The sequence below is a fragment of the Carya illinoinensis genome, chromosome 2, assembly GCF_018687715.1.
Source record: "Carya illinoinensis cultivar Pawnee chromosome 2, C.illinoinensisPawnee_v1, whole genome shotgun sequence".
In the NCBI taxonomy this organism is placed as follows: domain Eukaryota; kingdom Viridiplantae; phylum Streptophyta; class Magnoliopsida; order Fagales; family Juglandaceae; genus Carya; species Carya illinoinensis.
Window position 1 is genome coordinate 27,220,095 of NC_056753.1, and position 26,747 is coordinate 27,246,841.

At 35.8% G+C, this 26,747-nt stretch overlaps 3 protein-coding genes and 1 non-coding gene across 9 annotated transcripts; 2 read left to right on the top strand and 2 right to left on the bottom strand.

The window, feature by feature from the left end:
- Positions 1 to 499: 499 nt before the first annotated feature.
- LOC122300619 (geranylgeranyl transferase type-2 subunit beta 1) lies at positions 500 to 6,009 on the bottom strand. Of its 6 annotated transcripts, XM_043111402.1 has the most exons (13): positions 5,678 to 6,009; positions 5,353 to 5,426; positions 5,145 to 5,209; positions 4,962 to 5,007; positions 4,030 to 4,083; positions 3,773 to 3,923; positions 3,404 to 3,520; positions 3,084 to 3,150; positions 2,835 to 2,983; positions 1,692 to 1,825; positions 1,511 to 1,609; positions 1,250 to 1,325; positions 500 to 728 (listed from the first exon to the last, which is right to left on the bottom strand). In XM_043111402.1, the coding sequence occupies exons 5-13, from the start codon at positions 4,081 to 4,083 to the stop codon at positions 634 to 636; spliced, it is 942 nt and encodes a 313-aa protein (XP_042967336.1). In that variant the 5' UTR covers positions 4,962 to 5,007; positions 5,145 to 5,209; positions 5,353 to 5,426; positions 5,678 to 6,009; the 3' UTR covers positions 500 to 633. The 6 variants fall into 6 exon arrangements, with proteins under 6 accessions (XP_042967336.1, XP_042967338.1, XP_042967340.1 ...); XM_043111404.1 differs by lacking the exon at positions 5,145 to 5,209; XM_043111406.1 differs by lacking the exon at positions 4,962 to 5,007.
- Positions 6,010 to 6,405: 396 nt separating this feature from the next.
- TRNAS-AGA lies at positions 6,406 to 6,487 on the top strand. Its single transcript has one exon. It is a non-coding gene; the product is annotated as a tRNA-Ser (tRNA).
- Positions 6,488 to 7,125: 638 nt separating this feature from the next.
- Positions 7,126 to 10,671, bottom strand: LOC122300621 (MDIS1-interacting receptor like kinase 2-like). The gene is made up of 2 exons (XM_043111408.1): positions 7,834 to 10,671; positions 7,126 to 7,618 (listed from the first exon to the last, which is right to left on the bottom strand). The coding sequence occupies exons 1-2, from the start codon at positions 10,490 to 10,492 to the stop codon at positions 7,236 to 7,238; spliced, it is 3,042 nt and encodes a 1,013-aa protein (XP_042967342.1). The 5' UTR covers positions 10,493 to 10,671; the 3' UTR covers positions 7,126 to 7,235.
- An 8,604-nt stretch (positions 10,672 to 19,275) lies between these two features.
- LOC122301837 (TIR-only protein-like) lies at positions 19,276 to 20,008 on the top strand. Its single transcript, XM_043113207.1, has 2 exons — positions 19,276 to 19,775; positions 19,921 to 20,008. Exons 1-2 carry the CDS (start codon positions 19,276 to 19,278, stop codon positions 20,006 to 20,008), a joined length of 588 nt encoding a protein of 195 aa, XP_042969141.1.
- The last annotated feature ends 6,739 nt before the right edge of the window (positions 20,009 to 26,747 follow it).

Genomic DNA, 26,747 nt, shown 5'->3' on the forward strand with positions numbered 1-26,747 from the left:
CTTAATTACAATATTAATGCAAATAAGAAGCTTTAATTTGCCTCACCTTGTTAATATCTACTCTAGCTTTCTCTAGATGCAAGCCATAGCTAATTAATTTGCCCTGCAAACACCGGTTTATCATGTAGCATGTTATATATTGGATAAGGATCCCCAGAAATGGCATTACTTACAGATGGCTAAAGTATCATTACATCAACATTTGCCACTTCCAAAACATGCTAATATTAAAGAAACACAGAATCAGGTAGGCAGGAACCTTCTCAAATTGGTAGTTGCTACCCGACCCGCAATACATATCGATCCGAAGATCACACTTCTAGAAAAATTAGTTGAACAATGAACTTTTGTAACCGGCTGGAGCATTAGTTAAAAGATTTGAACAGTCATTAGATCTTGCCGGGATGCTAGAAATGAGCAACGTGAAGATGGGGGCAGCAACACTTGTGGGAACTAGAAGAGCATCTATCAATTTTATTTTAAATGGGAAGCGGTGATATTAAATGTAAAATTCAAACCAAAAAAATTAAATATTTCTGATCAAGTGACAATATCATATTACAAAATGTTCACATATAGATTATTAGAGAAACAAAAAAGTACCAAGTATAGAAGGAAATCTAAAAGACTCAGTTATCTGCCAAAGAAAATTTTATTTACTACGTCAACGGGAAGAGCATAAGCTGGATCTATTGCTTTCAATCCTGGATATTCAAGAAGTGATAGTCCTGCAACAACAAACAAGGAGGACTTTTAATTGTAAAATCAAGGAATCTCTAATAAAGAAGCAAAATTATGTGTAGGAAAAATGGAACCAAATCGGTTACACACATAATCAATTAGCTTCCTAGGGATGTTGGATTTGAAAGCACCACATAAACAATGAGCATAAATAGAAGAGAAAAACCGCCACTGTAAGAGAAGCCACATTCTTTGCAGTCTCTTTCCCTCACAACACTACCCAGCGCCCCCGGCCCCCCACCCCCGAAAATGATAAATAAGAAGACAGTGCGTAGATATTCTAAAATCATACACTGCTGCAGTTTCCAGCCCTAAAGATCTCCCCTTTTTAAGCACGTTCTGGTAGTCTGTAATGAATGGGGCAGGGGAGGGGACAGGAAGGGGGTGATGTAACTCAAAGTTCAACATGAGCATCAACGACAAATTTGAAGAATAACACATGCCATATGTATAGGTCAAAAAGGAAAAATGAGGAATTTAAAAAGGTAGTGACGCATCAATTAATTACCAGCCACTCCAAAGTAGGTGTGATAGACATCCACAGCATCATCTGGCCTATCAGAAATACCCCCATTTTCTGTATCCTGTGATTTTGAAAACTACAACATCTTAGGGCAGGTTTGGGAAATGAGATGAGATGAGAATTTTGTGAATAGTAGTAAGATAATTTAAAATCCTTCAAACTAACAATGCATAACTAAAATACAGGATCAGCACCCCAGAATTTGCAATCGGTATAATCTGAATCTACAGAGTATCTCGTTCAGACCTGGCAGTCTAAGATGAACTTAACAAGCTTTTCCTTGCTGATCCAATGAACCCTGTCTATCATGATCAAGCTAGAAAGAACCCACCATGAGTAGCAAACCTGAAGTGATGTAACAAAATTAGTGAGGAAGACTACAAACATGGAGTGGATGACCGAGTCTCAAATTTCTATATACACCTACATCAGGAAGTTTCTCAGGACGGCCATTAAGACCCCCGGCTTTAACTTGCCGCTCGCATAACCACCACCCAAGAAGGTCCTTGTCAATATGATGCAATGATCCCGTTATGGCAAGTGCACCCACACAACAGAAAACTGCAGAGGACATAAAATTTTCACTAGATTCCAAGTCTAGATTTGATATGGAGAGAACTAAAAAGGCATAAATTGTTCACAGGATCTTGAGAAACTATATCACAGAGTTAGTGAATGTAACTGTTGGGTTCAACATGCAGACAACCAAAAGCAATATTTTCAAGTCGAAATTTGATATCCAGATCACACAAGGGCGTAATTGTTCAAATATTTTTTTGATAGGTAGTTGTTCAAATATTTAATTCTGTAGGTGAACACTAATATCTACCACTAATAATCAGCTTCACTTTGAATTGATTTATATTCAACACTGGTAAATCAACTTACTAGTTCAAATAGCTTAAGATTACCCATTTTGTAAAATGGCATGAAGTGCTTCAAGCATTTGAGTGACTTGCAAATTTCTAACATTAGTGAAAAGTTAGGCACTTCAAAAGGAAAACGGAAAAAGGCTACAAAACAAATAAAGCTACTCAAACTTCGTACAATATTAGCTTGGTAGGTAGCACTCAGTTAACTTAAGAATAAGGCTTAATTTTTACTCTTGAAAAGTTGAACCAGTCAAGCTCAACTAGGACCAGCTCAAGAAGCAGCTTGCTCAACGTTGCATATGAGATAAACAAGTGAGCTTGAGCAGCCTGTTACTCAACTCATTTGCTGAATGCAAGCCTAAGCAACCTCCACTTCAATGTATTGAGAGAAATAAAAGAATTGGGAGGGAGGTGGGGAGCTTCTATCAAGCATGGAGGTTTGGGCAACCAAGAGGCAAATTGCAAAATTCTCAGTTGATAGACAACAATTGAATTTGAGAAATGAGCAAGACTTCTGAGAAAAAGCTCAATGAATTTTTTATCAGATGCAAAACCTGAACATATTTTTCACCAGATAAAGATAACAATTAACAAAGAAATACAGAAGACAATGGAAGTAAAACACACACTTGATTTATAACGGACAAGTCAAATAGAAAACTTCATAATTAGACTGTTAAGTTAAATGTCAAACATACTTTGACCCGCATGGGACTCGCCACCAGGTGTGCATCCAAATCCACCGTCCAAATTTTTGCAACTCACGATGTAGCTCACTGCCTTCTCCACATTGATTTTATTCAAATGATGTAATATTGAGAGACAACATATAGCAATGTAAGAGAACCTATAGGAAACAGTCTCGGTTTGGTAAAACTATTCAACCAAAGATGCTAACTTCCAAAACCATGAGATGCCAAATAATAAAGCAGCAGTGGAAAGAATACCGCGTATCAACTTCACCCCATTCATCCCCTGAAAAGGATCCATCTTCATTTTGCAACCCAGCAATATCTGAACTAAATATTTAGCACGAAGAAAACAAAGCTATATGCAATTTTACAACACCCAGCATGGAATATCAACAAGATACACAACTTTAAACTAGAAGTTAACTAGCTTGGATACCTGAATGTAGAAAAAATTGTAATCGTTTTAATAATTGTAGCTACAGCAAATTTTGAGAAAAATAAAGTATTTTGATATGATATGATGTGGAGAATTTCTCAGAAAATCCAGCAGTCCGTATGACAAAGACAAAGGATACAATTAGTGACCTTCTCAACGTCAAGAACATTTAGTTTGTCAAAAAGGGCCAAAACCTGTACAGCGCTTAGAGTATACAGTATGTGAGGGTCATGCCCAATGTTACCACCAAACCCACCTGCAAAACCGAACGTCTCGTCATCTACCCCATTACTAGAGAGTTATCTCCATATTTCTTTCTTTTATTTTTATTTATTTGTAATGTAAATCATTACTTAGTCTTGGGTTATAACCATCCGAAAAATCAAATACATCAAAGAGACGTTTTTTTTTTTTTTTTTTTTTTTTTTCTAGTTTGGGGGGTTGGGGGCATCACCCAACAGTTTCTCACTCATAATATACAGTAAGAAAAGTAAGCATCTATGAAAACCTGATTCGTGCTGGCATTTCATGATCCATGAGACAACCTCATCCACATCTATAGCATCAAGCTTCCCTAGAAGATCTAGAGTGGTCAATCCCCAGTATGCCCCATTCATTCTCAGATATTCCATTGCAACAGATATAAAGTCATCCTTCCTCTTGAGTGCAAGAAACAGGAATTTTTGGTATAAATGACAACAAAGTCATGTCAGCAACTGAAGATGTACTTGAATAACATAAAAAAGGTACATAAACGAGAGATACCTTTTCAACTGACAAAATGTATTGGACATGCTTCTCAGTTGCAAGCTCCCCCATCTGCCAATAACTAAGCACATTAATCTAGGAATTTACAGTTGGAAACATTAAGAATGTAGAAGTAATTAGAAACTAAACATCTCTTGAAAAATGTAGAGTTGGGTTCTTTATCTGTTCTTGTCTCATACAAAACCACTCAAACCAAAGAGAGTTGCTTCATAAATTAAGGATAGATATGATCATATGAAGCTCAGAGTAACCAACTCATTTGAAAAAGACTAGTGGAGAACAAAATTTCATTTTCAGTTCAATTCCCTATCAAACAGTCATCAATGAGATTGATGAATAGTAATAGGCAACAAGCGACAAATTGACTGTTAAAGCACTGGAATTGACAAAGAATATAAGCGATCTGGAACTTTTATAATTATTGCATTAACAGAGGTAAAATCTTCGACTGATAATTATTGCATTAAAAAGAAGCTAAGGCAAGTTATCCAGCCGCTGGAAACTGCTTAACAATTCCAAGGCTCAGCTCACATTGCGAATTTCAGTCACGATTTTAACATCGAGAAAAGTTTATCATATAAAAAACTATGAACTTCAAGGGAAAGGAGATAATTACCTTCAAAGCAAACTGAAAATATAAGACAAGATTTTCTGTAAAGCTTCACACTTAAAATTCCATTCAAATAATAAAGAGCCCCCGGTTTACATGCTCCAGTAGAATGCCAATTAAAGACATGATGAGCAATCAACGAAGCATGAAAAAATAAAGAAGCTATCACACAAACAAATATTTTTTCCCCAGAAAATTCAGGAGGAACTGTTTCCAATCAAAACAAACACACCCAAAATACTGTTATACCATAAAACTTTATGGAAAATGTTTTCTCGGGAAACAAATGAAAGCCAGTAGAGAAATCTAGAGCCTTTACCAATTCACAGAAAACTCAATTTCGTTTTCCTCGTATCGATTTGAGTCTTCATCAAGAAAAAGCAATCAGTCAGTTCCAAGTTCCAACAGATCTTGTCAGTTCAAAATAAAGAGTAATATGACCTATGTAGTTGGTAGGGAAAGATCGTCAACAAAGTTTTGGAAGGGGAGAGAGAGAACTTACAATGAATCTTTGTTCTAGATATCAAAGTTTTGAAATCCGTTCCGGTGACCATTCCGGTTGAGGCACTGGAACGGAATATTTCGGTACGGGTACGTTTCGGGATAGATATTATATAGATAAATTATATATAATAACTATATTTCAAAATAAAATCAATACAATTCTTAAAAGTATACATACCTGATAACTTAATAATATTTATACATACCTGATAACTTAAAATTTAAGAAAATGGGCTTGCACGATAATATCAAACACTGGGAGTTCATCAAGTTGTACCAGCTGAGATCAGGATCAACTTAATTACATAAATATTATGTAAGAGTAGAGAATCAGAGATACAAGGATGCCAATTTATTTGTCAATATCCAATGGGAAAATTAAAGAAATTAACTGATCTTGAGAGCTGCATGTATATATATATATATATGCCACTTCATACAAAAAATTAAAATCTACTTACAAAATATAATTTTAAGTTAGCATCATTTGACGAAATCGGAAGGGAAAATGAAATACGGTAATCGGTATACCTGCACAGATCGGACGGACGAAATCAGAGGCCAAAACCAGAGCTGCCGGCTGCGGGCGACGGCGACGTGGTCGTTGCTGCTAGGCCCAAGACTCACGAACAGAGCTTCCGGCTGCAACGGGGAGGTGGCGTCGTCGGAGTGCTCCTGGAGTCCTGAGGAGATCAGATCTGGAAGAGAAATGGAAGAGAAACTTGAAACCTGAAACGCGAAGAGAACCGGAGAAATGAGGAATCGGGACTGGGAGAACTGGAGAAGAGGTTCAGAGTCTTCAGACGGCGCACGAACTCACGGAGAAGAAGTGAAGAACAAATTCAACAAAAGAAAGAAAAGTAAGAAACCGGGGGAAAGAAAAAAGGTGCGGAAAAATGAAGAAAAAATGTAAATTACGAAAATGGTGTGAAGTTAACCTTAATTACAAAACTGCCACCATTTATTAAATTCCGGACCGAAAAGTGTATTCCGGCCGGAATGGACCGGAACATGACGAAATGGCCGGAATTTGTAGCGGAATGAAATATATAGTGTTTCGGTTTTGGCTACTGTTTTAGAATGGAAAATTTCGATAATTTCAACCAGAACAGAACGAATTTCAAAACTTTGCTAGATACCCTCCCTCTTCAATTCCGATTAATCGGAATGTGAAGAAGGAATAACTTTCCACTGAAATTACGCAGAAAGTTCTATGGCAGAATTGAAATTAATTTAAAGCGCTTCGGGATACATCGACAGTGGGCATGCCGGAGTGGTTATCGGGCATGACTAGAAATCATGTGGGCTCTGCCCGCGCAGGTTCGAATCCTGCTGCTCACGCCTCCCCTTTCTACGGCCTTTTGCAGCGAATTCAGCTTATCCGTTTTCGTTGTAAAATTTCATGTACAAATATTTTATAAAAATGTGGATTTTTCAAATTTTATTATTGTGGATTAATTAATTAATTTTTTTATTTATTTATAAAGAACTTGTGCGGTGCTTGTACATTTGAGACTTGGGGTTTGTATATATCATTTCTCAATTACAACTTCAGTCCTAATCAACTTCCTTATTTTTGTTTGTTTTAAATTTAAAATTAGATCTAAACCCTACGTGGAACTCCAAATGGTGTTTTTCAGTTTTTGCCTGGGGAATGCCGATCAAGGTGTCCACGGGTACTTCTCGAACAAATAATTGAATGAAATATTTTTTGGGATCAATCTTTCATCAAATAATAATAATAAAAAATTTATTTTATGAAACTTTTGGGGCTTCCTGGCTGTCGAATAATCCATAACCTCTTTATATAAAGATGATTGGATTCTAATTCCAAGATCAATTGAAGTGGCTGAGAGATTTTTGCAGTAATTCTTAGAATTGACCGTTACATCGTTTACATTATATGGTATCTGAGCATACATGTTAAGCATATATATACATCGAATGCCACGAAAAAAAGGAGAAGGAAAGAACAGAGATAAAAGTACAAGATATAATCATACATACATATCTGATAAAAGAACATGATGCAAAAGCATGAGTTGCATGAGATGTATTGTATATAGCAGGTGGAAGATAGTGATCTCTTTCACGGAGTTAAAGTTGTGATATCAAATAGTTTTCCTAATGTAATGGCATCTAGGGGCTCTGACAGAGGGGCTCTAGGGCTACGAGTTGATAGCTTGTGAGAGATCTGTTGCATGCTTGGCCTGGATTGTGGGCGGGCGTTGAGGCATGCAAATGCTAGCTTAGCAATGGTGACCACTTCCTCAGTTACTCGACCTCCAGGAGGTGCGAGGCGTTGGTCCAACACTTCCTTCAGTGTTATTTTCTGGGTAGTTGTTGTCGTTGATGATGATGATAATAAGGAGATGAAACTGCCCGGATGCCTTCCCATCATCACTTCCAATGTTACCATCCCAAAGCTGTATACATCACACTTCTCATTCGATTCCATAGTGTAAGCAAGCTCTGCGAAGAAAATATCAGCACATCTATATATGTTATATACTTTAAACATAAAATAAGATTTTAATTCTCTATATGTAGGATTTTGAACATGGTTCATTCCCACTAGCGTTTTGTTAGGGATAAAAGAGCGGCAAAAGCTTGTCCATTCACCTATGCAATATGTATGGGTGAGTCCATGATCACAAATAATTGGTCATTTCCATTTGAAAGCTTACCTGGAGCCGAATACCCAAAGGTGCCTGCATATGATGTCCAATTTGATGAGTTAGGCTTCAAAATCCTTGCTGTGCCGAAGTCTGAGATGTGAGCCTCATATTCCAAATCCAACAGAATGTTGTTACTTGATACATCTCGATGAATAATTGGAGGTGAGCAGTCGTGGTGCAGGTAGGATAAAGCTTTGGCAACCCCTCTTACCACGTTAACCCTCTTGATCCAATCGAACTGCATTGCTTTCACCTCACTACTTATAATCTTTCCCAAGCTTCCCCCTTCTAAGTACTCATACACCAGGTATGAGTATCTTGCATGTGAACAAAACCCATAAAGCTTTACAATATTCCTGTGTCTCACTTCAGTTAAAACAGTAATCTCACTTGTAAAGGCTCGGTTGGCCACTTTTCCATCCTCAGATTGGTGAAATTTCTTCACTGCAAAAACTTGACTGGTTGGCAACTCTGCTTTATAAACATTTGCAGATCCTCCCTCTCCAATGCAATATTGTGGGTTGAAATTTTCAGTCACTTCAACGATGCTGTGATGTGCCATTTTCCCATCATAGCTCCAAATTTCGAACAGAGTTTCATTTTCTGCATCCCTTGGCTCATGATCTGGCTTTCTCATATTCTGGAAGCAAGCACAGTAGATTGCTGCAATGATATAAAAAAGAAAGAGAGCGCCAAATAGAATGACAGTGACCAAAATAACAACTCGGAGGCTTATCGTTCCATCAGGTCTTTTGCTTGTCAACGAGGGGCAACCTTTCAGAGCAGTGTTGTTGCCGCACAGACCTCTATTAGGTTCTAGAGCTCTCATTGGCACCTTGCTGAAAGCTTTGTTTTCAGGAAGAGGACCCTCCAATCTATTGTATGATATATCCACCCATGTCAAGCTTAACATTTCACTAAAAGTTGATGGTATCGAGGCAGACAGATAGTTGTGGGAGAGGTTTAATACTTCCAAGTAGTGTAATTGTCCAAGCTCCCGTGGAAGCTCTCCTGTGAGCAAGTTTTGGCTAAGATCAAGATACATGAGAGAGCGTATACTGCCAATCTGGGGGGTAATACTTTCCCAAAATCGGTTCATGCTCAAATTCAAGTCCGAGAGTTTTGAGCACTGTGCTAATTGCTTGGGTATTGATCCACTTAAATTGTTAGCTGCTAGGTTGAGTTGAGTAAGCTCAGATAGTCTTCCAATTTCCTTTGGAATACTGCCTGAAAGTTTATTTTCATTCAGTTTAAGAGTGAACAGTAACTTCAAGGCCCCCAATTCCTTTGGAATTTTTCCTACAAACTGATTTCGGGACAGGTCAAGATATCCAAGTCGACTCGCTTTATAAAGATCATCTGGGATTGTACCTGAAATTCTATTGTCTGAGATCTTCAAGCTTGTTAGGTTTTTGCTTTTTCCCCAATTGATCGACAGCTTACCATACAACTTGTTATGACTCAGATCGATGTAAACCAAACGTGGGCATCTGCCAAAATATTCTGATATATCACCTTTCAGTTGATTTCTTTGGACTTGAAACCTGATTAAATTGGTACAGTTTCCTAAACTTTTTGGAATTGGACCAACGAAGTTGTTTCCACTAGCAGCTAAGTGTTCCAGTAACCCATTAGCGCATATGGTTTGTGGTAAATAACCAGACAAGTTGTTCTCGGCCACTAGAAAACCAAGCAGAGATGTAAGATTATTCATTTCTCTAGGAATGGAGCCACTGAGTTTATTCATAAAGAGACATAAGCCAGAAAGGGATGCAAGTTTTCCGAGTTCTGGAGGAATATGACCAGATAAATGATTCGCACACAGCATCAACCTTGTGTGGTTGTTCAAGTTCCCTAATACTGGAGGGATGTTTCCGGAAAATTGATTGACTGCAAGATCCAATATAGTGAGCTCGGTCAAATTTCCTACTTCCAGAGTTATACTGCCAGATAGATGATTATCATCAAGTTCCAGAACTATGAGCTTTGTCAAGTTTCCTATAGAAGTTGGGATTGGCCCTATAAGATTGTTTTTTTGCAAATTCAGCTCAGTTAGAGAACTAAGCATTCCTATTCCTCGAGGTATAGATCCATTTATCTGATTCCCATCCAAATAAAGGTGTTGAAGACTGGTCAGCAGACACACCTCAGATGGAATATTTCCAGAGAAATTATTAAGACGCATGTCTAGATGAGTGAGTTTTGAAAGATTTCTGAGATGGGAGGGAATGGTTCCATAAAGGAAGTTGTTAGAAAGCTCAAGGCGAGTAAGATTTGGAAAGGACGAGAAGCTGAGATGTTGAAGCGTAACTCTCAAACCAGTGTTTGTGATGTTTATATGCGTGACAGTTCGAGCCTCATCGCATGTGATTCCAACCCACTTGCACGGAGCATTAGAAGAAAAAAAGTAGGAAGATGAAGTAAAATTCCGGGGAGCAAGACTAGTCCAGGAAGGAAGGAGCATTTGAGTTGACTTGTCAAGGCTGTTTTTCCATGTTAGAAGCGCCTCTGCTTGTTGTTTTCCTGGAGTCGCAGAGGAAGAATCTAGTGCAGAAGCAACGAGGAAAAAGGAGATCAAGATGATGAAGATGGTGTGGGTTGAAGACGACGAGAAATTGAACGGAATAAGCATGTTAGAAAGTGGTTGTTTAAGCTGCAAAACTGACATGATTTTGGCTCTGGGGCACTCAGATTAATTGGTTTGCTGAAGTACAAGTGACAAATTAAAAAGGCCGCTTGATAGAGTCTTACTCGTGCTTGTGAAAAGGAGAAAAACCCTTCTCATCAAACACTTCCTACCTTTCGTGTACCATCTCGACCAATGGAGAGAATCCGACCTATATATTGACCTGTGAAACAGGAAAAAGAAAAAAGATGAAGAAAAGGAGCATACGCTAGCTCTTCTTGTTCACATGTTAGTAGCCGGGAATAACTCGGGAGGGGTATTTTTTTTCAAAGCGTGGATTCCTTATATCAACAATTGACAATTAGGAAAAAAAATTTCGGTCAAACAAATTCATTCTGGTCTAAACTTCAGAGTTTCAAACGAGAAACAAATTCATTCTTTCTCTCTTTCTCGGGAGGGGGAGAGAAAGAGAGAGGGAGAGTTGGAGAGGTGAAAGAGAGATAGGATTTGGTTAAGTGAATTAATTCTATTCTTCATTTCATAGAATGCTGATGTGTTATAATTCTATTGGAGGGATAGATCCTCTCTTTACACACCATCTGTTTAAAGTTATTCTCTTTTTCTTTTTTCTTTTTTTTTGCAAAAATACATGCATTTATACGCGTTTATATGGTATGCTACCGTCCCATTCCATTACAGACATTCTTAGACAGTATATTATTCTTGAAATATCTATATATATATAATTGTACTAATTTGTCTTCTCGTAATGCTCGAAAATGAATTAAGTTGTTTCACTAATTGTACATATATATATATCTTCTTTATATAAAAAGTGGCTATTAAACGGATTTTTCTTGTTTTAACGGATTTTATTATTTTTTGTTAAAGTTAACGCCATGCCATCCATACAGTCAAAAAATTAACGATTCATATCCAATACAGCTCTTTAATTTTAATTCCTTGGAAACCAAAACGACATGAACCTAATACAAAGAGTTTAATTCCTCAGTTTTCCAAGCAGTGAAACGTTTGCTTAACAAGGACTATAAGAAAACACGAAAACGAAAAGAACCCAGACTCTAAACTGGTTTGCAGAAAACCAGAGAAATTGGTAGATGGCATTCATGTATAAATTTATATTATACGTTAGTTTTTTTTTCATTTGCTCGTAGTTTTACTAATGCTATTGTTATTGTTGTACAGAACAAGAGTTTGCAAACAAAAAGGCTTAGTTGCAACGTCGAGTGATGGTAGCTGGAAGCGTGGTTGGCGACTGAGAGATAGGAGAAACAGAGGGAGAACGAAAATAGAGAGAGATTAGAGGGATGCTCACCGCGACACGGCATGGTGGATTTGAAGAGAGCACAAGAAGCGAGGGTGGATTCGGAGATAGGGACATGGGTTTTGGACAGAGCTGTCGGTTTGTTCCGTAGGTTATTGTTGGTTACGAAATAGGAGCCGTATAGATAGAGCGAGAGAGAGAACCAGGTGACCCATTTGTAGTATTTGTAAAACAAGCTCCTCTCTTGGAGTCTGCCATTTTTGTTGTACAAAAGCCTCATCCTCACATAAAAAGCCCCGTATAGTTGGGATAGGGCTTTCGGTTCTTGGTCTGCGAAGAAGTGGAAATGACGGAACAGTGATTGAAGAAGAAGAAACAAGGGAGGCTGTCGGTGCTTCGTTTTTGATCGGCAGGACCTGTGCACCCACGGAGAGAGAGAAAATGTCTATGTGTGGGGTTTCAGATTGTGGGGATCGATAGATAGCAGGCTGCAACTTTCTGGAAGGTACTTTCTGATATATTGTGTGTGAGGGTTAGGCGCATCATATCAAGAAAAAAACTGGTCCCAGTGTTAATCTTGGTCAGCTGACGCGTAAACTGTAATCATTAAGGTTGAAAATTAACCACGTTATCGGTTTGCCGAGATGTTTCTTCTCTTGTGTGAATACCTCATGTTTTATCACGTTTTGAAACTTCTTCTTTTTTTTCTTTTTATTGCCACTTTTTGGCTTGTGTGGAAGGAGCCTATTGGATAGGATGATGGATATCGGATGGAGTGGCTTGAAAGTATATATTATTTATTTTGAAAGAATGGGGTGATTTGGCATTATCAAAAAGTCTTAAGATAATCTCTGAAGGGACGTAGGAGAATGACATGTGACCGGCCTGCCTTGTCATGTATTTCTTATTTTGAACATTTTATGGTAAAGAAGTATCTTTGAATTACCTACACTGCAGCTCCTTCCTAATCATATATATATATATATTCACACACACATATATTTATCTTCCTTTAATCCAAAAAAATCCCCCTAGCTATCCTCACTTAATGGGTTAGCAACTTGTCTTATCGGATAAAGTGTACCCTACATGTAGACAAGATACAGATATATATATATATATATTTTTTTTTTCGTTTTTTTTTTTTGGCTATACCTAAGGCCGGGTGCTAACCACACCTCCATGGTGGGCAGCCCCAACCCCTCGATCCATAGGCTGATGCTTCCATCTGGATGTCGAGAGCAGATTGATCCTAAGGCCGTTTGCCCACCGTGTGGTATTGCACAAGGAAAAAGAGAGAGATACCTGGGATTGGGGGAAATGAAAAAAAATATATGTATTTTAATGTCCTCTTCATTAAAATAATATAAGATGAAAAAAATATTAAATCGTCATCATAAAATTAAAATTATCTCAAATAGTTTTTATAAAATTATAAACAATGTTTATTTATAAGACCATACTATAGATTTTATTAATATTATTATTTTATAATATACCAAAATATGTAATTATTTATTAATTATATAAATATTATATCGTTAGTTATTTAATTAACTAAAAACATTATATTTTTATTAATAAAAATTCATTCTTAACAAAAAGAATTAAATTTAAACTAAGCAAACGTGCATTGCACGTTGTTTTCAACTAGTATATTATAATGAGCGCATGAGTAGCAATGCCTCATTTGACCGTTAGTATATTTCTACTTTTATTTTCATATTTTTAATATATTTAAATATTTTTTACACTTGAAATCATTTATTAATCATTAAATAATTTTTTTATTTTTATTTTTGCCGAGCGATATTCGTGAGCAGTACAATTAGAGAGGCAAATTAGCGTTTTCCTATTATAATATACATATATATATACATATATATGTATATACACTATATGTACATATACTACATATATATATATATACTACATATACTGTACATACACATACATATACACATATATACATATACATGTATATGTATACATGTAACATATATATATGTATGTATATGTATGTAAGATGTGCTTGTTATCATTGTACATCTTTTTCTTCCATTCTTTTCGAATTTTCTATTTCTCAGAAATTGAGTAAATCCTATGATAAGTTTTTCGCTTATCGTGGTTTTCTTTAGACATAAAATTTGCATGTAAATTAATCATATCAAATACAAGCAATTCAGAATCATCAAGTGCTTTATCCAATACCACTAAACTGGAATGGATAGAAGCAACCATATCTGAAACTGTAAGAGATATTGACTCAGTATCATCTTCTACTTGTACTTCTTGTATACATATATATATACATACATATATGTATATGTATGAGATAACCCGACCGATGTTATAATCCACGCCCATGTTTATTTTTAAAAAATATATATATAGGTGCAAAGTACACCATTTCATTGAGTTTGTTTATTTTTTTCCCACGTTCTTTTCTTCTCCCAATCCTCGATATCTTGATTAGGGATGTAACTAGTTTGGTTTGATCCAATTTTAGACATATTTTAAAACTGAATTGGTATATACCGGTTTTAAGATTTGAATAATCGATACCGCACTTGTTACACCCTCAAACCGATACTTTTAGTTTTACTGGTTCTCGTATGGTTCCATCTAGTTTTTCTAGATTTTTTGATATATTATATAGTGTATATAATATAGTATATTATAGTATATTATAATATGATGATAATATATTGTAGCATATTATAATATATATTATAATTGTATTATAGATCACTATAGTGATATAGGATTTTAAAATTTAATATTATATTAATTAGTAATTTATCCTATAATACAAAATTATTTTTTTATATATTATATATAAAAATTATATATAACATAAAAAATCATATAAAAAATATTTTATACAATATAAAAAATTTAAAAATAGATATATGAATTGGTCCAATCTGGTGTTAGAAAAAGAGAAACCAGAACTGGACCGAACCAAATCTGATACCTAACGATTGAGTTTGGTCTGATCTGATTTACTGGTTCACCAATTTTTTATTTTTTCACCCCTACCCCTACCCCTCCCTTTTTCCCTCCTATGCAGATAACCCCCCATACCCCGCCTCCTGATCTCTGGTCGCTTCCTTATCTTCTCTATGACTGTCATTTGCCATCTTGCTCGGCTCCATGCCATCCATCTTTGCCTCGCCGCCCGTAAGTCTCACTCATCCATTTCTTTCTCTCTCTCTAACTCTTTGTTAATCTCTCTCTCGTGCTCTCATTCTCGTTCTCTGCACCTCCTCGTTGCAGTGGCCACCTCAGTCAAGCCTTTACACCACTTTGGCCCGTCATACTGAGCCCTTTGCATTGAGAACCACCCCCATGTCTCGCTTCTTCGATTTCAGTCTCTAGCTGTCTTCCGTTCTTATTGTGCTGCCGCATGGCAGTGGCCCAAATTGATTGACTCCAAGATCCAATATAGTGAGCTTGGTCAAATTTCCTACTTCTAGAGTCATGCTACTAGATAGATGATTACCATCAAGTTCAAGAACTATGAGCTTTGTCAAGTTTCCTATAGAATTTGGTATTGACCCTAGAAGATTGTTTTTTGCAAATCAAGAGAAATTATTAAGACTCATGTCTAGATGAGTGAGTTTTGAAAGATTTCTGAGACGGGAGGGAATGGTTCCACAAAGCAAGTTGTTAGACAGCTCAAGGCGGGTAAGATTTGGAAAGGATGAGAAGCTGAGATGTTGAAGCATATACCTCTCAAACCAGTGTTTGTGATGTTTATATGCGTGACAGTTCCAGCCTCATCGCATGTGACTCCAACCCACTAGCAGGGGGCATCAGAAGAGAAAAAGTAGGAAGATGAAGTAAAATTCCAAGGAGGAAGATGTTGTGTTGGGTTTCCTCCTATATGGAGGATGGCCCATGTGAGTCCATTAAGTCCACATGAACAGAGGGTTTAGGCCCAATTTAATTAGGTTTTAAACCTAAGAGATGTTTTTGTGTATAGAAGCAAAGAGAGAGTGTGTGAAAAAAGGAGAGAAAAACATGTGAGAGATTGGGGAGGGGAAGAGATAGCCAAAAACAAGGGAGCTTGTCCAGCTTCTATCAAATGCTTTTATTGGAGTCATCTGTGGTCCAATTAAGCTGAAATTGTGTAGGCATGTTCAAAACTCAAAGCTCTATAATCTGAACGGTGAAGATCAGAATTGGACCAGTATTTCTAGTGTTCAAGGTCATGAATATTAACGCATCTTTTTGGTGATATCTCTTATAATCACACTACTGTTTGGTTGCCAAGAAAGTGTTTTCTTGAAATCATTGTTGATTGTATACCTCTAATGCTATTTGGAGAGAATATTTGTGTACACATCATTATTGATAGTAGAAGGTTTAACTGGACTAGGTCTTGTAGTTTTTTCCTTTGCATTGAAGGGTTTTCACGTAAAAATTCTTTGTTCTTTGTGTAAGTGTGATTTTGCTTTATATTATTCTCTATTCAATTGCTTCCTAACAGATTCACACAAAGTGAGAAATAATTGTTTCTGCTATTTAGATTTCTCTCTACAAAAGACTAGTCCAGGAAGGAAGGAGCATTTGAGTTGACTCGTCAAGGCTGTTTTTCCATGTTAGAAGAGCCTTTGCTTGTTCTTTTCTTGGAGTTGCAGAGGAAGAATCTAGTGCAGAAGCAACTCGAAAAAAAGAGATCAAGATGAAAAGGATGATGTGGGTTGAGGACGACGAGAACTTGAACGGAATAAGTATGTTAGAAAGCAGTTGTTTAAGCTGTAAAACTGACATGATTTTGGCTCCGGGGTACTAGATTAATTGGTTTGCTGAAGTACAAGTGATGAAAAGGTCGCATATGAGGTACTTAGATACAAAACTATATATAACAAAGATCAACAAGATCAACTTAAGTCGAGGATGACTTTCCAACACTAGACTAGGTCTCCCTCGTGCTTGTAAAAACGAGAAAAACTTTCTCATCAAACGTTTCCTACCATTCGTTTACCTTGACCAGGGACTAAGCTAGAAATTAATTTAGAGGCCTAAGGTATATGTAAGAATTTGTATAAAAAGCATGACAAAACTCTTGTATATAATAAAAAATACATGTTTCTAAATACAAATTTGAATGCATAAAATAAAATAAAATATAAGCAATTATGTTAATTGAGCTCGTCACTCTTTCATTGAGTAACATTTATCAATTATGACATTGGTGTTAAATCTTTCAAACAATTTCTAATTGATTCAAATTTAAAAGAATAAGATATTGAACAATGAAGTTTGATGTAATAAAAAAAGTGCAGTACGTGCAACGTACTTGAGGCACTGGTGCAAGAAAATATAAAGCAAAGGAAAATGATACCCTTATCACTAATAATTACTCGTTTAATACCCGTTCTACTTGAACTTTTTTTTTTCATTTTCTCCTGCCTCCTCTAAATGCTTGCCTCTGCTCTGCCAATTGATGGGTTGTCTTGCTTCTATCAGAAGCTTCCAAACTTCCAGTGTGCAAAGTTTCTGGTGCTCAAAACACCCCGCCCAGACCCAGACCACTATTCTCTCTCTCTCTCTCTCTCTCTCTCTCTCTCTCTCTCTCTCTCTCTCTCTCTCTCTCTCTCTCTCTCTCCAGACATTTTCATTTTCGATTGGTTGCCCACCATTGAACGGCACCGGCAAGCCCAGAGAGAGCTGATGTGGACTCTTTCTTGTCTTTCCCACGTACTTTTTCTTTCCTTCCATTTTGTTTTTCTTCCGCACATGCATGATGCATATCTATTTGTTTAATTTTGTTTCTTTCCGGCCCCTTGAAAATTTGAAGTGATAGGTGTTGGGTTAAAAAAAAAAAAAACATTCAACTCGGACGGCCTGCTTTTCAATTTCTAGTACTCATTTGACTCTATTGATTTTATTTTGTCTTTTTTTTGTTGAAGTTGGCATCGTGTTGATCATCATGTGTTGATCATCATGTGATATCTGCGAACATTGATCATTAGTCGACGCTAATTAATGCTTCAATATTTATTTCCATTGTTCAGAGACTTGTTTCCAGTTGTTTCCATTGATCATCATGTGATATCTGCTTATAACTTCTCCCAGAGTACCGTACAATGTGTTTGGTTTTTTTGTCGGTTGAGCAATCTTTTGAATGAAGTTGCATAACACGAAGGTTTTCTAATACCAGAGTAACTGACTGCTTTTATTTCTTATTTTCTGGCTCTTACTATACCTTTATCTGAGCATTCGGGAAGCGATCCTCAGAAAGCGCGTCAAGGCAGTCATCAAGCTCTTTTCGGTCAAAACTTTGCCGTATTTTGTTTTTCTTTTTAGAGTATTGTTATTTTCATAAAAATATTATATAAAAAATAATTTCATAAATTTATGTAATTTTATCTAATTGATTAGATTTATTTTATAATAAAAATAATTTTATAATTTGATAATCATATGAAATTATATCAATTTAATACATTATTTTTATATAATTCTTTTATGATTAGAATATTTATTTTATTTATTTATTTATGCAAACATGATTAGAGAGGACAATGGTCCAATCTCTATTTATATTATATGGCAATATTATAGTGAAAATTCGCTCAATTAAATTAATGCAAGTTAAATTCATAGCATATGATCAATATATATAAACACCAATACTTTTTCTTATATAATCTTCTCAAATTAAAACATAATCACGGAGATCCACAAATCAAACCCATTAACAAAGCCTTAGGTCAATTGGAGCAACAAAAATAAGGAAATCAAATATATATTACTTTACAAAAAAAAAAAAAATTTACTACGTCAAAAGAAATAATACCTGAGAGTAATAAGTCAAAGAAATTAATACCTAAGAGTAATAATAATATAGTACTCTTCTTCGATCGTCACGTGCGTCTCAAGGCCAAAACATGATTAATAATAATAATAATAATGGATATTGGATTTGGACTGGGGCTGAGATTCTCTTCAGCCTTCGTTGTTCGGATTTTTTTATTTTTTTTTCGGTTTTTTTGATTCGAGTGAAGTAGAGGTAGATGAGAATAAGAGATTCTTTATCCTTTTCTGCTAATTCTGATCTTCTTTTTGCAGCATGTCTAAGCTTGACTGCAGCAGTAGTATAATACAAGTGTTTGGGCTAAGCATAATAATAATAATAATAATAATAATAATAATAATAATAATAATAAATTAGAACAGAGTTACCGAACGAGTTGAGTATAATATCGCATGCGCTTCAATTGATGCGTTCGGTGTTTTTGTATATATAATTGAAAAATGTTAATATGTGGTTTGGATTTGTTCCTCATTTTAATTATTTATGTATTTATATATATATTTTTTAATTTTTTTTACTTAATAATTAAAAAAATAATTTTTATTGCATTGATATATTTTTTTATAAAAATATTTAAATATGTTAAAAAAATAATAAAATAATAAAATAAAATAAAAAGAGAAGTTTGTGATAGGATGAACGCCACTCGCCAGCAGTCATTGCTGGGCCGCACTATATAATGTACCTGTTGCTGGCTTGAAGTATCTAGCCATGGTGAGTTTTCAAGCTTTAACCAAAGGCTTCGCTAGTGCCTGCTGCAGGAAATACCATGGCCAAACAATATTCCCACACCCACACCAGGTCTTCATAAACCACCGGGGGCCAGATACCAAAAGAAACATTTCTGGTTTACTCCACGACCACCTTCTCCGGCATGGGCTTAGGCCTTTCCTCGACTACCGAAACTTGAAAGCAGGTGAGAAGCTGCCGGAAAAGATTAATACCGCCATTCGAGATTGTAAAGTTGGTGTTGTAGTGTTCTCGCCCAGATACTGTGAGTCATTCTGTTGTCTCCATGAATTGGCTCTTCTAATGGAATACCAGAAAAGAGTTGTACCCATCTTTTATAATGTCAAACCGTCCCAGCTCCGGGTTGAGGATATACATAACAATGGGACTGGCCGTGTTTCAGAGAAAGACCTAGAGAGATTCAGCAGAGCACTTGGAGAAGCTAAAAATATTGTTGGACTTTGTTTTGATTCATCAAGAGGGTCTGTTTCTAATTTTTCTCCCTTTTTCTTATTTTGAATGCTCATTTTAATGACCGAGTAAATAGTTCATATATATTTTTTGTTATCTGGTTCGTAGAATAGAATGTCTCTGATTATGTTCGATCTTTGTTTTTTCGGTTTTCAGATATTGGTCAGAGTTCATACGAAGTGCTTCTGATGCAATCATAGAGCAGATTGATAAGAGTGATCCTGAAAGTGTTTCAGAAATCTAGTCTGGTAATTTCTTCGAAAACTGAAAGCAACACACACATATATATAGATAAACAGAAACTCTACTTTCAACTGGGCGGGGAAACCTCCATGTAACCGGCGCTCCTTTTGAAGAAAAATTTTATTTTATTTTACATTTCTCACCTCATCATTTCGTTCCCTCTCTCTCTCTCTTAACAATTTTTTTCTGACCCTCTTCTTCCTTCCTCTACGTTTCTCTCCTCTGCACATCGCGAACATTTTTAGAGTGCCCTACATTTCTGATCCTCTTCAATCAAAACTTTCTGCAATGGAACGGTATGCTAGAGTACTTTGTGGCTCAATTTTTGGAAAACCTTTTGAAGAAGAAGACATTCCAGCCTCATTGCAGAACTTGGTACTTTTGACATTGCAAAGAAATGGGAGAACATATTCATTGAGGCCCAGTAATATACATTGCTGATATTCCAGCCATTTCAGTCCTTCTTCCTTCTTTCTTCTTCTAGTCTGATGGTCTTCTCGATTTTCTTCCCTAAATATATTTAGGTGCTTTGAATGAAAAAAATCTCAGTCCAGTAATGTTCATTGCTGATATTCCAGCCACCAGTGCAGCGGTTAAACCCGTCAAGAGGGTCCTTCCTGAGTGTCCTCGTCTCGGCCAATATCATAAACGAGTTGCCTGCACTCTTCTCCGCAACAGACTTCTTTGTTTTCCATGCAACACCCCACTATATTCTTTCTCAACAAAAATCTCTATAACGTCCAAAACCACGTATATACCAAAAACAGAATCACCGGTTTTGTCTCAGACATAACAGGGTGGGGGTCTTCGTTTTCGTTTCCCGAGACAGAAAATACTCTGGTTTTTCGGAAAATAGTGAGAGAGGAGAGAGAGTGAGTGATTTAGCTCAGATCTTAAATTCTGTTAAAGCCACGTCATCCGGCTACACAAGGTTCCGCTAGGTACTGTCTTGAATTACTCTATTAATTTAATTTAACAACACACATATATATAGATAAATTATATTATACCAATTTGGTACATTCTGTATAATATATATTAAATATAATAATATTAAAATAGATAAATATTAATTAATATATATTATGCAGAACCGGCCAACCTCCGTTTAAAGTCAGCCGCCAACAATATTTAACTTATATTTATACCAGTTTTAAATCAAGAACTGTCAAACCAATAATAATAATAATAAAAAAAAGATAAATGAAATTAACTAATGGTATCTATCGTCAACACGCGTCAACAGGCACTGACTCACCCAATGACCCATTATCGAATAATCGTTTACCATTACGGCACAATATCAGGAAAAACCAAAATGGTCAAAGCCCCACGTGCAGCACATGACATCTAGCGATGAGTAGTAATACATAAACGACACAATTCTTATATTCGAATATTTTAAATATTTAAGAAAATAAAAGGAAATCATGTTCCTATCTAGTTATATTATGCTAGTTGCTTGAATCCTTATTATATAATTATTTGTATATTTATATAGAAATTATATTAAGAGATCATCATGAGCTCTCGCGTTTTTCGATTTTTCTCTTTTCATGATCGCATGCACTTACCATATATGCATCCGTTTCCGAACCCGTGCAATATAATTAAATAGATTTGTTTCATTCTCAAAAAATAAAAAATAAAAAATCCAATTAGCTAGATTTGTACGTCAGCTAGCTTTTTTCTGTGATCCCAAAATGTACAAAACTTCTGGAACCGTGTTTCCCGGGTCCCGACAAACGCTGCAGATTAGTGGAGTAGAATTCAGAATAATTTTAATGAATATAAAATAAATTTTATTTATTTTATTTACATAACTCTTTATCACTGAATGTAAGTAAGGTTGTGCCCTGTATGATTTGTGTTTCACACTCTTTTTTCTTCCATTTATGACCCAAGGAAATTAATTACTCACAATCAAATGCAAATAACTCAAAAACCAACCCCACTAAGCTTAAAATAATCAAAAGTGGCCGACAGGTCATGATCATCAACAATGGATGATCTGAGTCTTGATATCCAAGATATGAGTCCTGGCCTGAACATAGCCCCTAGCATATCTCTCTCTTTCCGCCCCCTGCCATGAGCTCTCTGCACACTCCTCTCGGTCTCAACCTCAGATCCTCTCTTTTTAGACTTCTTCCTTCGTATCTTTTGTAAGAATATCTCTCTCATCTCTCTCTACATCAGCCAGCAACCTTCTTCAAGGAGCAGGAGCTGAGCTTCTCTGTTCTTGGTGCCGCTGCAGTCTGGATATTTTGTGAAAATATAGATTTTTTTTTTTCATGTTGTCGAAGATGTTTTGTTTTTTATTTACATGTTGTGATAGATCTTTATGTCTTCATTTTCTTTTTCAAGTTTGTTTTTTATCCGTTTTTTATGTCTTCTCTCGCCAGATATTTTTTGTAAGAATATCTCTCTCATAGCTTCTCCTTCTGTTTTTTTTTTTTTTTGGTTTTGCCAGGCTTTCGAATGTATTCCTAGGATGATGCGCGAGACCAGGGCGGTGCAGTTGGGGTAGGAGTGTTTTTTTTTTTTTTTTTTTTCACTTTTCTCTCACAACACATGCATGCGGGACCAGCTTCCTTCGGTTTTGGGGCATGGACGGAAACGCAAGGGAGTTGACGCAACACGCAGAAGGCACCACGTCTATGTTTTTCTTTGTTGATTTTATCATTTCTCTTTCTATGTTTATTGTTATTCCATGTGAGAGCTTAGTGCACAATCAGTGTACCTGCGGTTTCCTCCTTGTTATAATAAAATTCTTATTACTTGTAGTAGAAATTATCTGTGTTTATTTACTTGGCTTTCTTGCTTTTACCATTGGCTTATGTCTCTTCTTGCTTTTACTATTGGCTTCAGGAAATCAAAGTTCTCAGCCAACTGAAGCATCTAAATATTGTGCAGTATTATGGCAGTGATGATCATAACACACGACCCACACGCGGAAAACAAAAGAAAAGAAAAACTCACGCACGGGCAAACTGTACCATTGACATATGTCATCGTTCTTTTTTCCTTGGATTCCAATACAAAGGGTATTTTATTACATTAATCATTATATCAATTAGTGTAGCTTTCCAAGCAAATTAGTTAGATAGAAACACAATTTTCCTTTTCTGTGTAATAAACGATAAAAGTGATAGCTTAAACATGTGAGATCCAGATTTTTTTTTTATTTCTTCCGAAGCCACAAAAGTTCAAGCATATAATATTTTTTTTCAAATATTATGCATCGATATGGTATCCTTTATATCATGTTCTTGGATATCTTTTGTCAATTGATCATACAATAAGCATGGTAGAGATTTATTAGTGAGGGACCTTGTTACTTGCTTTAACATTTCCTATAAACAATGCAATTTTTTATAATGATAAAATCAAGATAAATGATTTGTCATTATCATCTTCTAAATAGTAGTGTGGATTTTCTTTCTTGCAAAAGAGAAAGGGACCACCTTGTTTATAGATTTTGTTGATATATATAAAGTTGATTTATGAGGTTTAAACAATATTATATAAAAGCTATTAAGCAAACACTTCCACTAATTAAAGAATTAATTTGAAAAAAAAACTGATTAAAGAATTAATTACATATATATATATATATATATTTTTATGTCGGTTCAAGTCACTACAAGAAAATTGATGTTTTGCAGGGTGCGAGCTCACCGTAAATCCCTTGTTTTCTCGCAGAGTTAGATGAATTGAGGGGATTTCCATTCACTGAGAATCAGTTGGGAGTAATACGTCTGGTTAGAGTAATTTCGGTGAAAACTTGTTGGGGGCCGCAGTTGCTAAAGATTTTGCTACCGATCTTTCCCGCAGTAGCAGTCGATGGATAACGAGGGCTTGAAGGGCAATTTCGATGGAAAATCATGGGGTAGCTTGGTACTTACAGCCATTGTTTGGGGCATCGCAAACAATACCATTCGGTGAATTTTGGGGCATTGAAATTGCTCAGGATGTTGCCGCTGACTGTTCTCGCATCAATGATTCGATCCCAATTGAAGTTTGAAGGGCAATTACTGCCAAATGGAGGGACGCCACCATTGTGGACATACTATGAGTGGAGGGTCACCACAAAAACTACTAGAAGCAAGATCAAAGGGGCATACTAAAATAAACCTTTAGTGATAGTTGAGGTGAATTTGCTTATGCTTGGAATTCATTGCGTGTGAGTGCATGCGGAAAGGGGTGAATCCGTAGGAAATAGCAAATTTGAGATCGAATATTTGCAGTGAATAATGTTGGATGTAGTGGGGGGAAACTGATCAAGAATTGGTTGGACGTAGAAAGTGTATATTTGGATCGATTTTTATGCTTTTTTCAAATTCATCATTAGTACGTACATTCTTATGGCTGGAACAGAATCTCATAAACCAACCCAGGTAATCGTTCCTCAATCTCAACTAGTTGCTCAGCTAACCTATTTGCATTTCATACAATAGATTTATTGTACAGATTTTCTTGATTAATATTGATCCTTTGCCAATCAACCCATGTTTAGAAAATGTATCAATTTAACAACCTTGTAAATAAATTGTCCCTAAATCCTTAATAGCAAATTGAACAGCCCGACTTGTATAAACTTCCTGTAATTTTTGTAGTCTAGACTTTTTGTTTTAGATTTAATGTAGGAAATTGACAAAATGGCAAACTAAAACACCATATATTTTACTTGCATTTTCATGTACAATATTTCCATCTAGTTTTCATACAAGTTTGAATGAACATCTCATTTACTTTCACATCATTATACATTATAGCACATAGAAAGATTAAATGTCATGCAAAATCAAGCTTATATTCCTAAATACATATTGCCACTAAAAATATCATGTAACACTACATTGGTTCAGTTGTCAACATGGCTATACATTTAAACCTGGGAGTGAAGTCTATATATAGCATCCTGTGGGTAGGCTCATTGGTGCATCAAAAAATTGTCATCTTCTCTCATATCAACTTGTGAGAGCTACCTGCATATTACAGAGATGAAAACAATTATAGTCAAAACAAGTGTAGAGCCTACTCCAAACCATTCGACATGCATATTGAACATAAATCATTCGCCTATACTCCATTACAAAAATACCTAGATAAAATTTGATTTTTGCCCAATTAAACAAAAATCATTCTCTCAACTTGCAGTTTTTAACATCACAAACATCATCAAACCTTGTCTTACTACTTGTACTTGGCATTAGATGAGTATCTTGGACCAAGAGAATAATATACAAGCTTAGAAAAGTAAGAAAATGTTGGAAAGAAACAAATGGGTGCCTAAATCTACATCTAGTATTAATATTTTTTATAAGTGCCTTCTAGAGAAGATTGTTTAATTGATACAAGTATATTGACATTGAAAAGGGAACTAATTTTTACTGAACCAGCTTAATCCAAGTAAAAAATTAGAAGAAAGTGGAAGAACTAGAGTCCTCTCATATGCTAAGAAATGCAATAGGTAGAAGAGATGTTCAAATCATGCATTTTGATCACTCCAATTAATTCTGGAAAAATTCCATAGTCAAAACATCTTACATGCTAAATAAACATAAACCATCACCTATGACCTAATCCACCCAACCCAATCCCAATATGTATAATGAAATCAAATTGATTCCGACTTCAAGCATCAGATCTCCTGTCTTAGTTAAGAGGAGTCATGGAAAGAACAGGTTCAAAATCACGATCAATTCCTTTTTCAAATCCTGCTGCAGCTGCACGAGCTCTTCCTGCATGCCATAAATGACCTACGAATAGGAAGAATCCTAGAACAAAAGAAGCCTAAAGAAGGTTTTCCTGTGCGTTCATCACAAAATATTTCTAGATCCCAATACACCCAATGCCAAATAGCTGCCAAAAAGCACAAGCCAGAAAACACAATATGTGCACCGGCCACACCTTCGTAACTCCAAATACCCGGATTCGTTATAGTCCCTCCTGTGATACTCCAACCGCCCCATGAATTGGTTATTCCTAAACGAGTCATGAAGGGTATAACAAACATACCTTGTCTCCACATTGGATCAAGAACAGGGTCATACTCAATTACAGAAATACTGGCGAGTTTAGTTGATTTTTACCTATTAATTAGGTATATTTTCTCAACCTTGCAGGTTTTAACATCACAAACATCATGGGCTGGTTGTCTTGCTACTTGTAGTTGGCATCACATGAGTATCTTGGAAAAAGAGAATAATATACAAGCATTACAAAAGTAAGTACCATGTTGGAATGTTATATATGAAAGCCTAAAACTGCATCTAGTATTAATTTTTTTTTTTCAATGCCTTCTAAAGAAGATTGTTTAATTTTAACAAGTAAATTGATTGAGAAAATGGAACTAATTTGTACTAAACCAATAAAATCCGAGTAAGAAATCAGAAAAAAATGGAAGAACTAGAGTCCTCTCATATGCTAAGAAATGCAATAGGTCGAAAAGATGTTCAAATCATGCATTTTGATCACACCAATTAATTCTGAAAAAATTCCATAGTAAAAAAAAATTACATGCTAATTAAACATAAACTATCACCTATAATCCATTACAGAAATAGAATAGGCAAAAGTTAGTTTTTACTTATTAAGCTATCTTCTCTTAACCTTGCAGGTTTTAACATCACAAACATCCCCGTAGTATTAAACACTCTTAACCATTGCAGATAAGACACATCAGTAGGAAGGGATTTTAAAGCATACTTACAAAGTGTTAGAAAAACCTTTAATAA

What these genes read in the sequence shown, in the direction of transcription:
- LOC122300619 (XM_043111407.1), bottom strand. Translation starts at nt 4,083, where the DNA reads ATGGGGGAGCTTGCAACTGAGAAGCATGTCCAATACATTTTGTCAGTT. An exon ending in GAAATGCCAGCACGAATCAG is followed by an intron (nt 3,521 to 3,772) that starts GTTTTCATAGAT and finishes TCGGTTTTGCAG; the next exon opens with GTGGGTTTGGTGGTAACATT. An exon ending in GTCCTGAGAAACTTCCTGAT is followed by an intron (nt 1,610 to 1,691) that starts GTAGGTGTATAT and finishes ACATCACTTCAG; the next exon opens with GTTTGCTACTCATGGTGGGT.
- LOC122300621 (XM_043111408.1), bottom strand. Translation starts at nt 10,492, where the DNA reads ATGTCAGTTTTGCAGCTTAAACAACCACTTTCTAACATGCTTATTCCG. An exon ending in CTTTGGGTATTCGGCTCCAG is followed by an intron (nt 7,619 to 7,833) that starts GTAAGCTTTCAA and finishes TTTTCTTCGCAG; the next exon opens with AGCTTGCTTACACTATGGAA.
- LOC122301837 (XM_043113207.1), top strand. Translation starts at nt 19,276, where the DNA reads ATGGTGAGTTTTCAAGCTTTAACCAAAGGCTTCGCTAGTGCCTGCTGC. An exon ending in TGTTTTGATTCATCAAGAGG is followed by an intron (nt 19,776 to 19,920) that starts GTCTGTTTCTAA and finishes TTCGGTTTTCAG; the next exon opens with ATATTGGTCAGAGTTCATAC.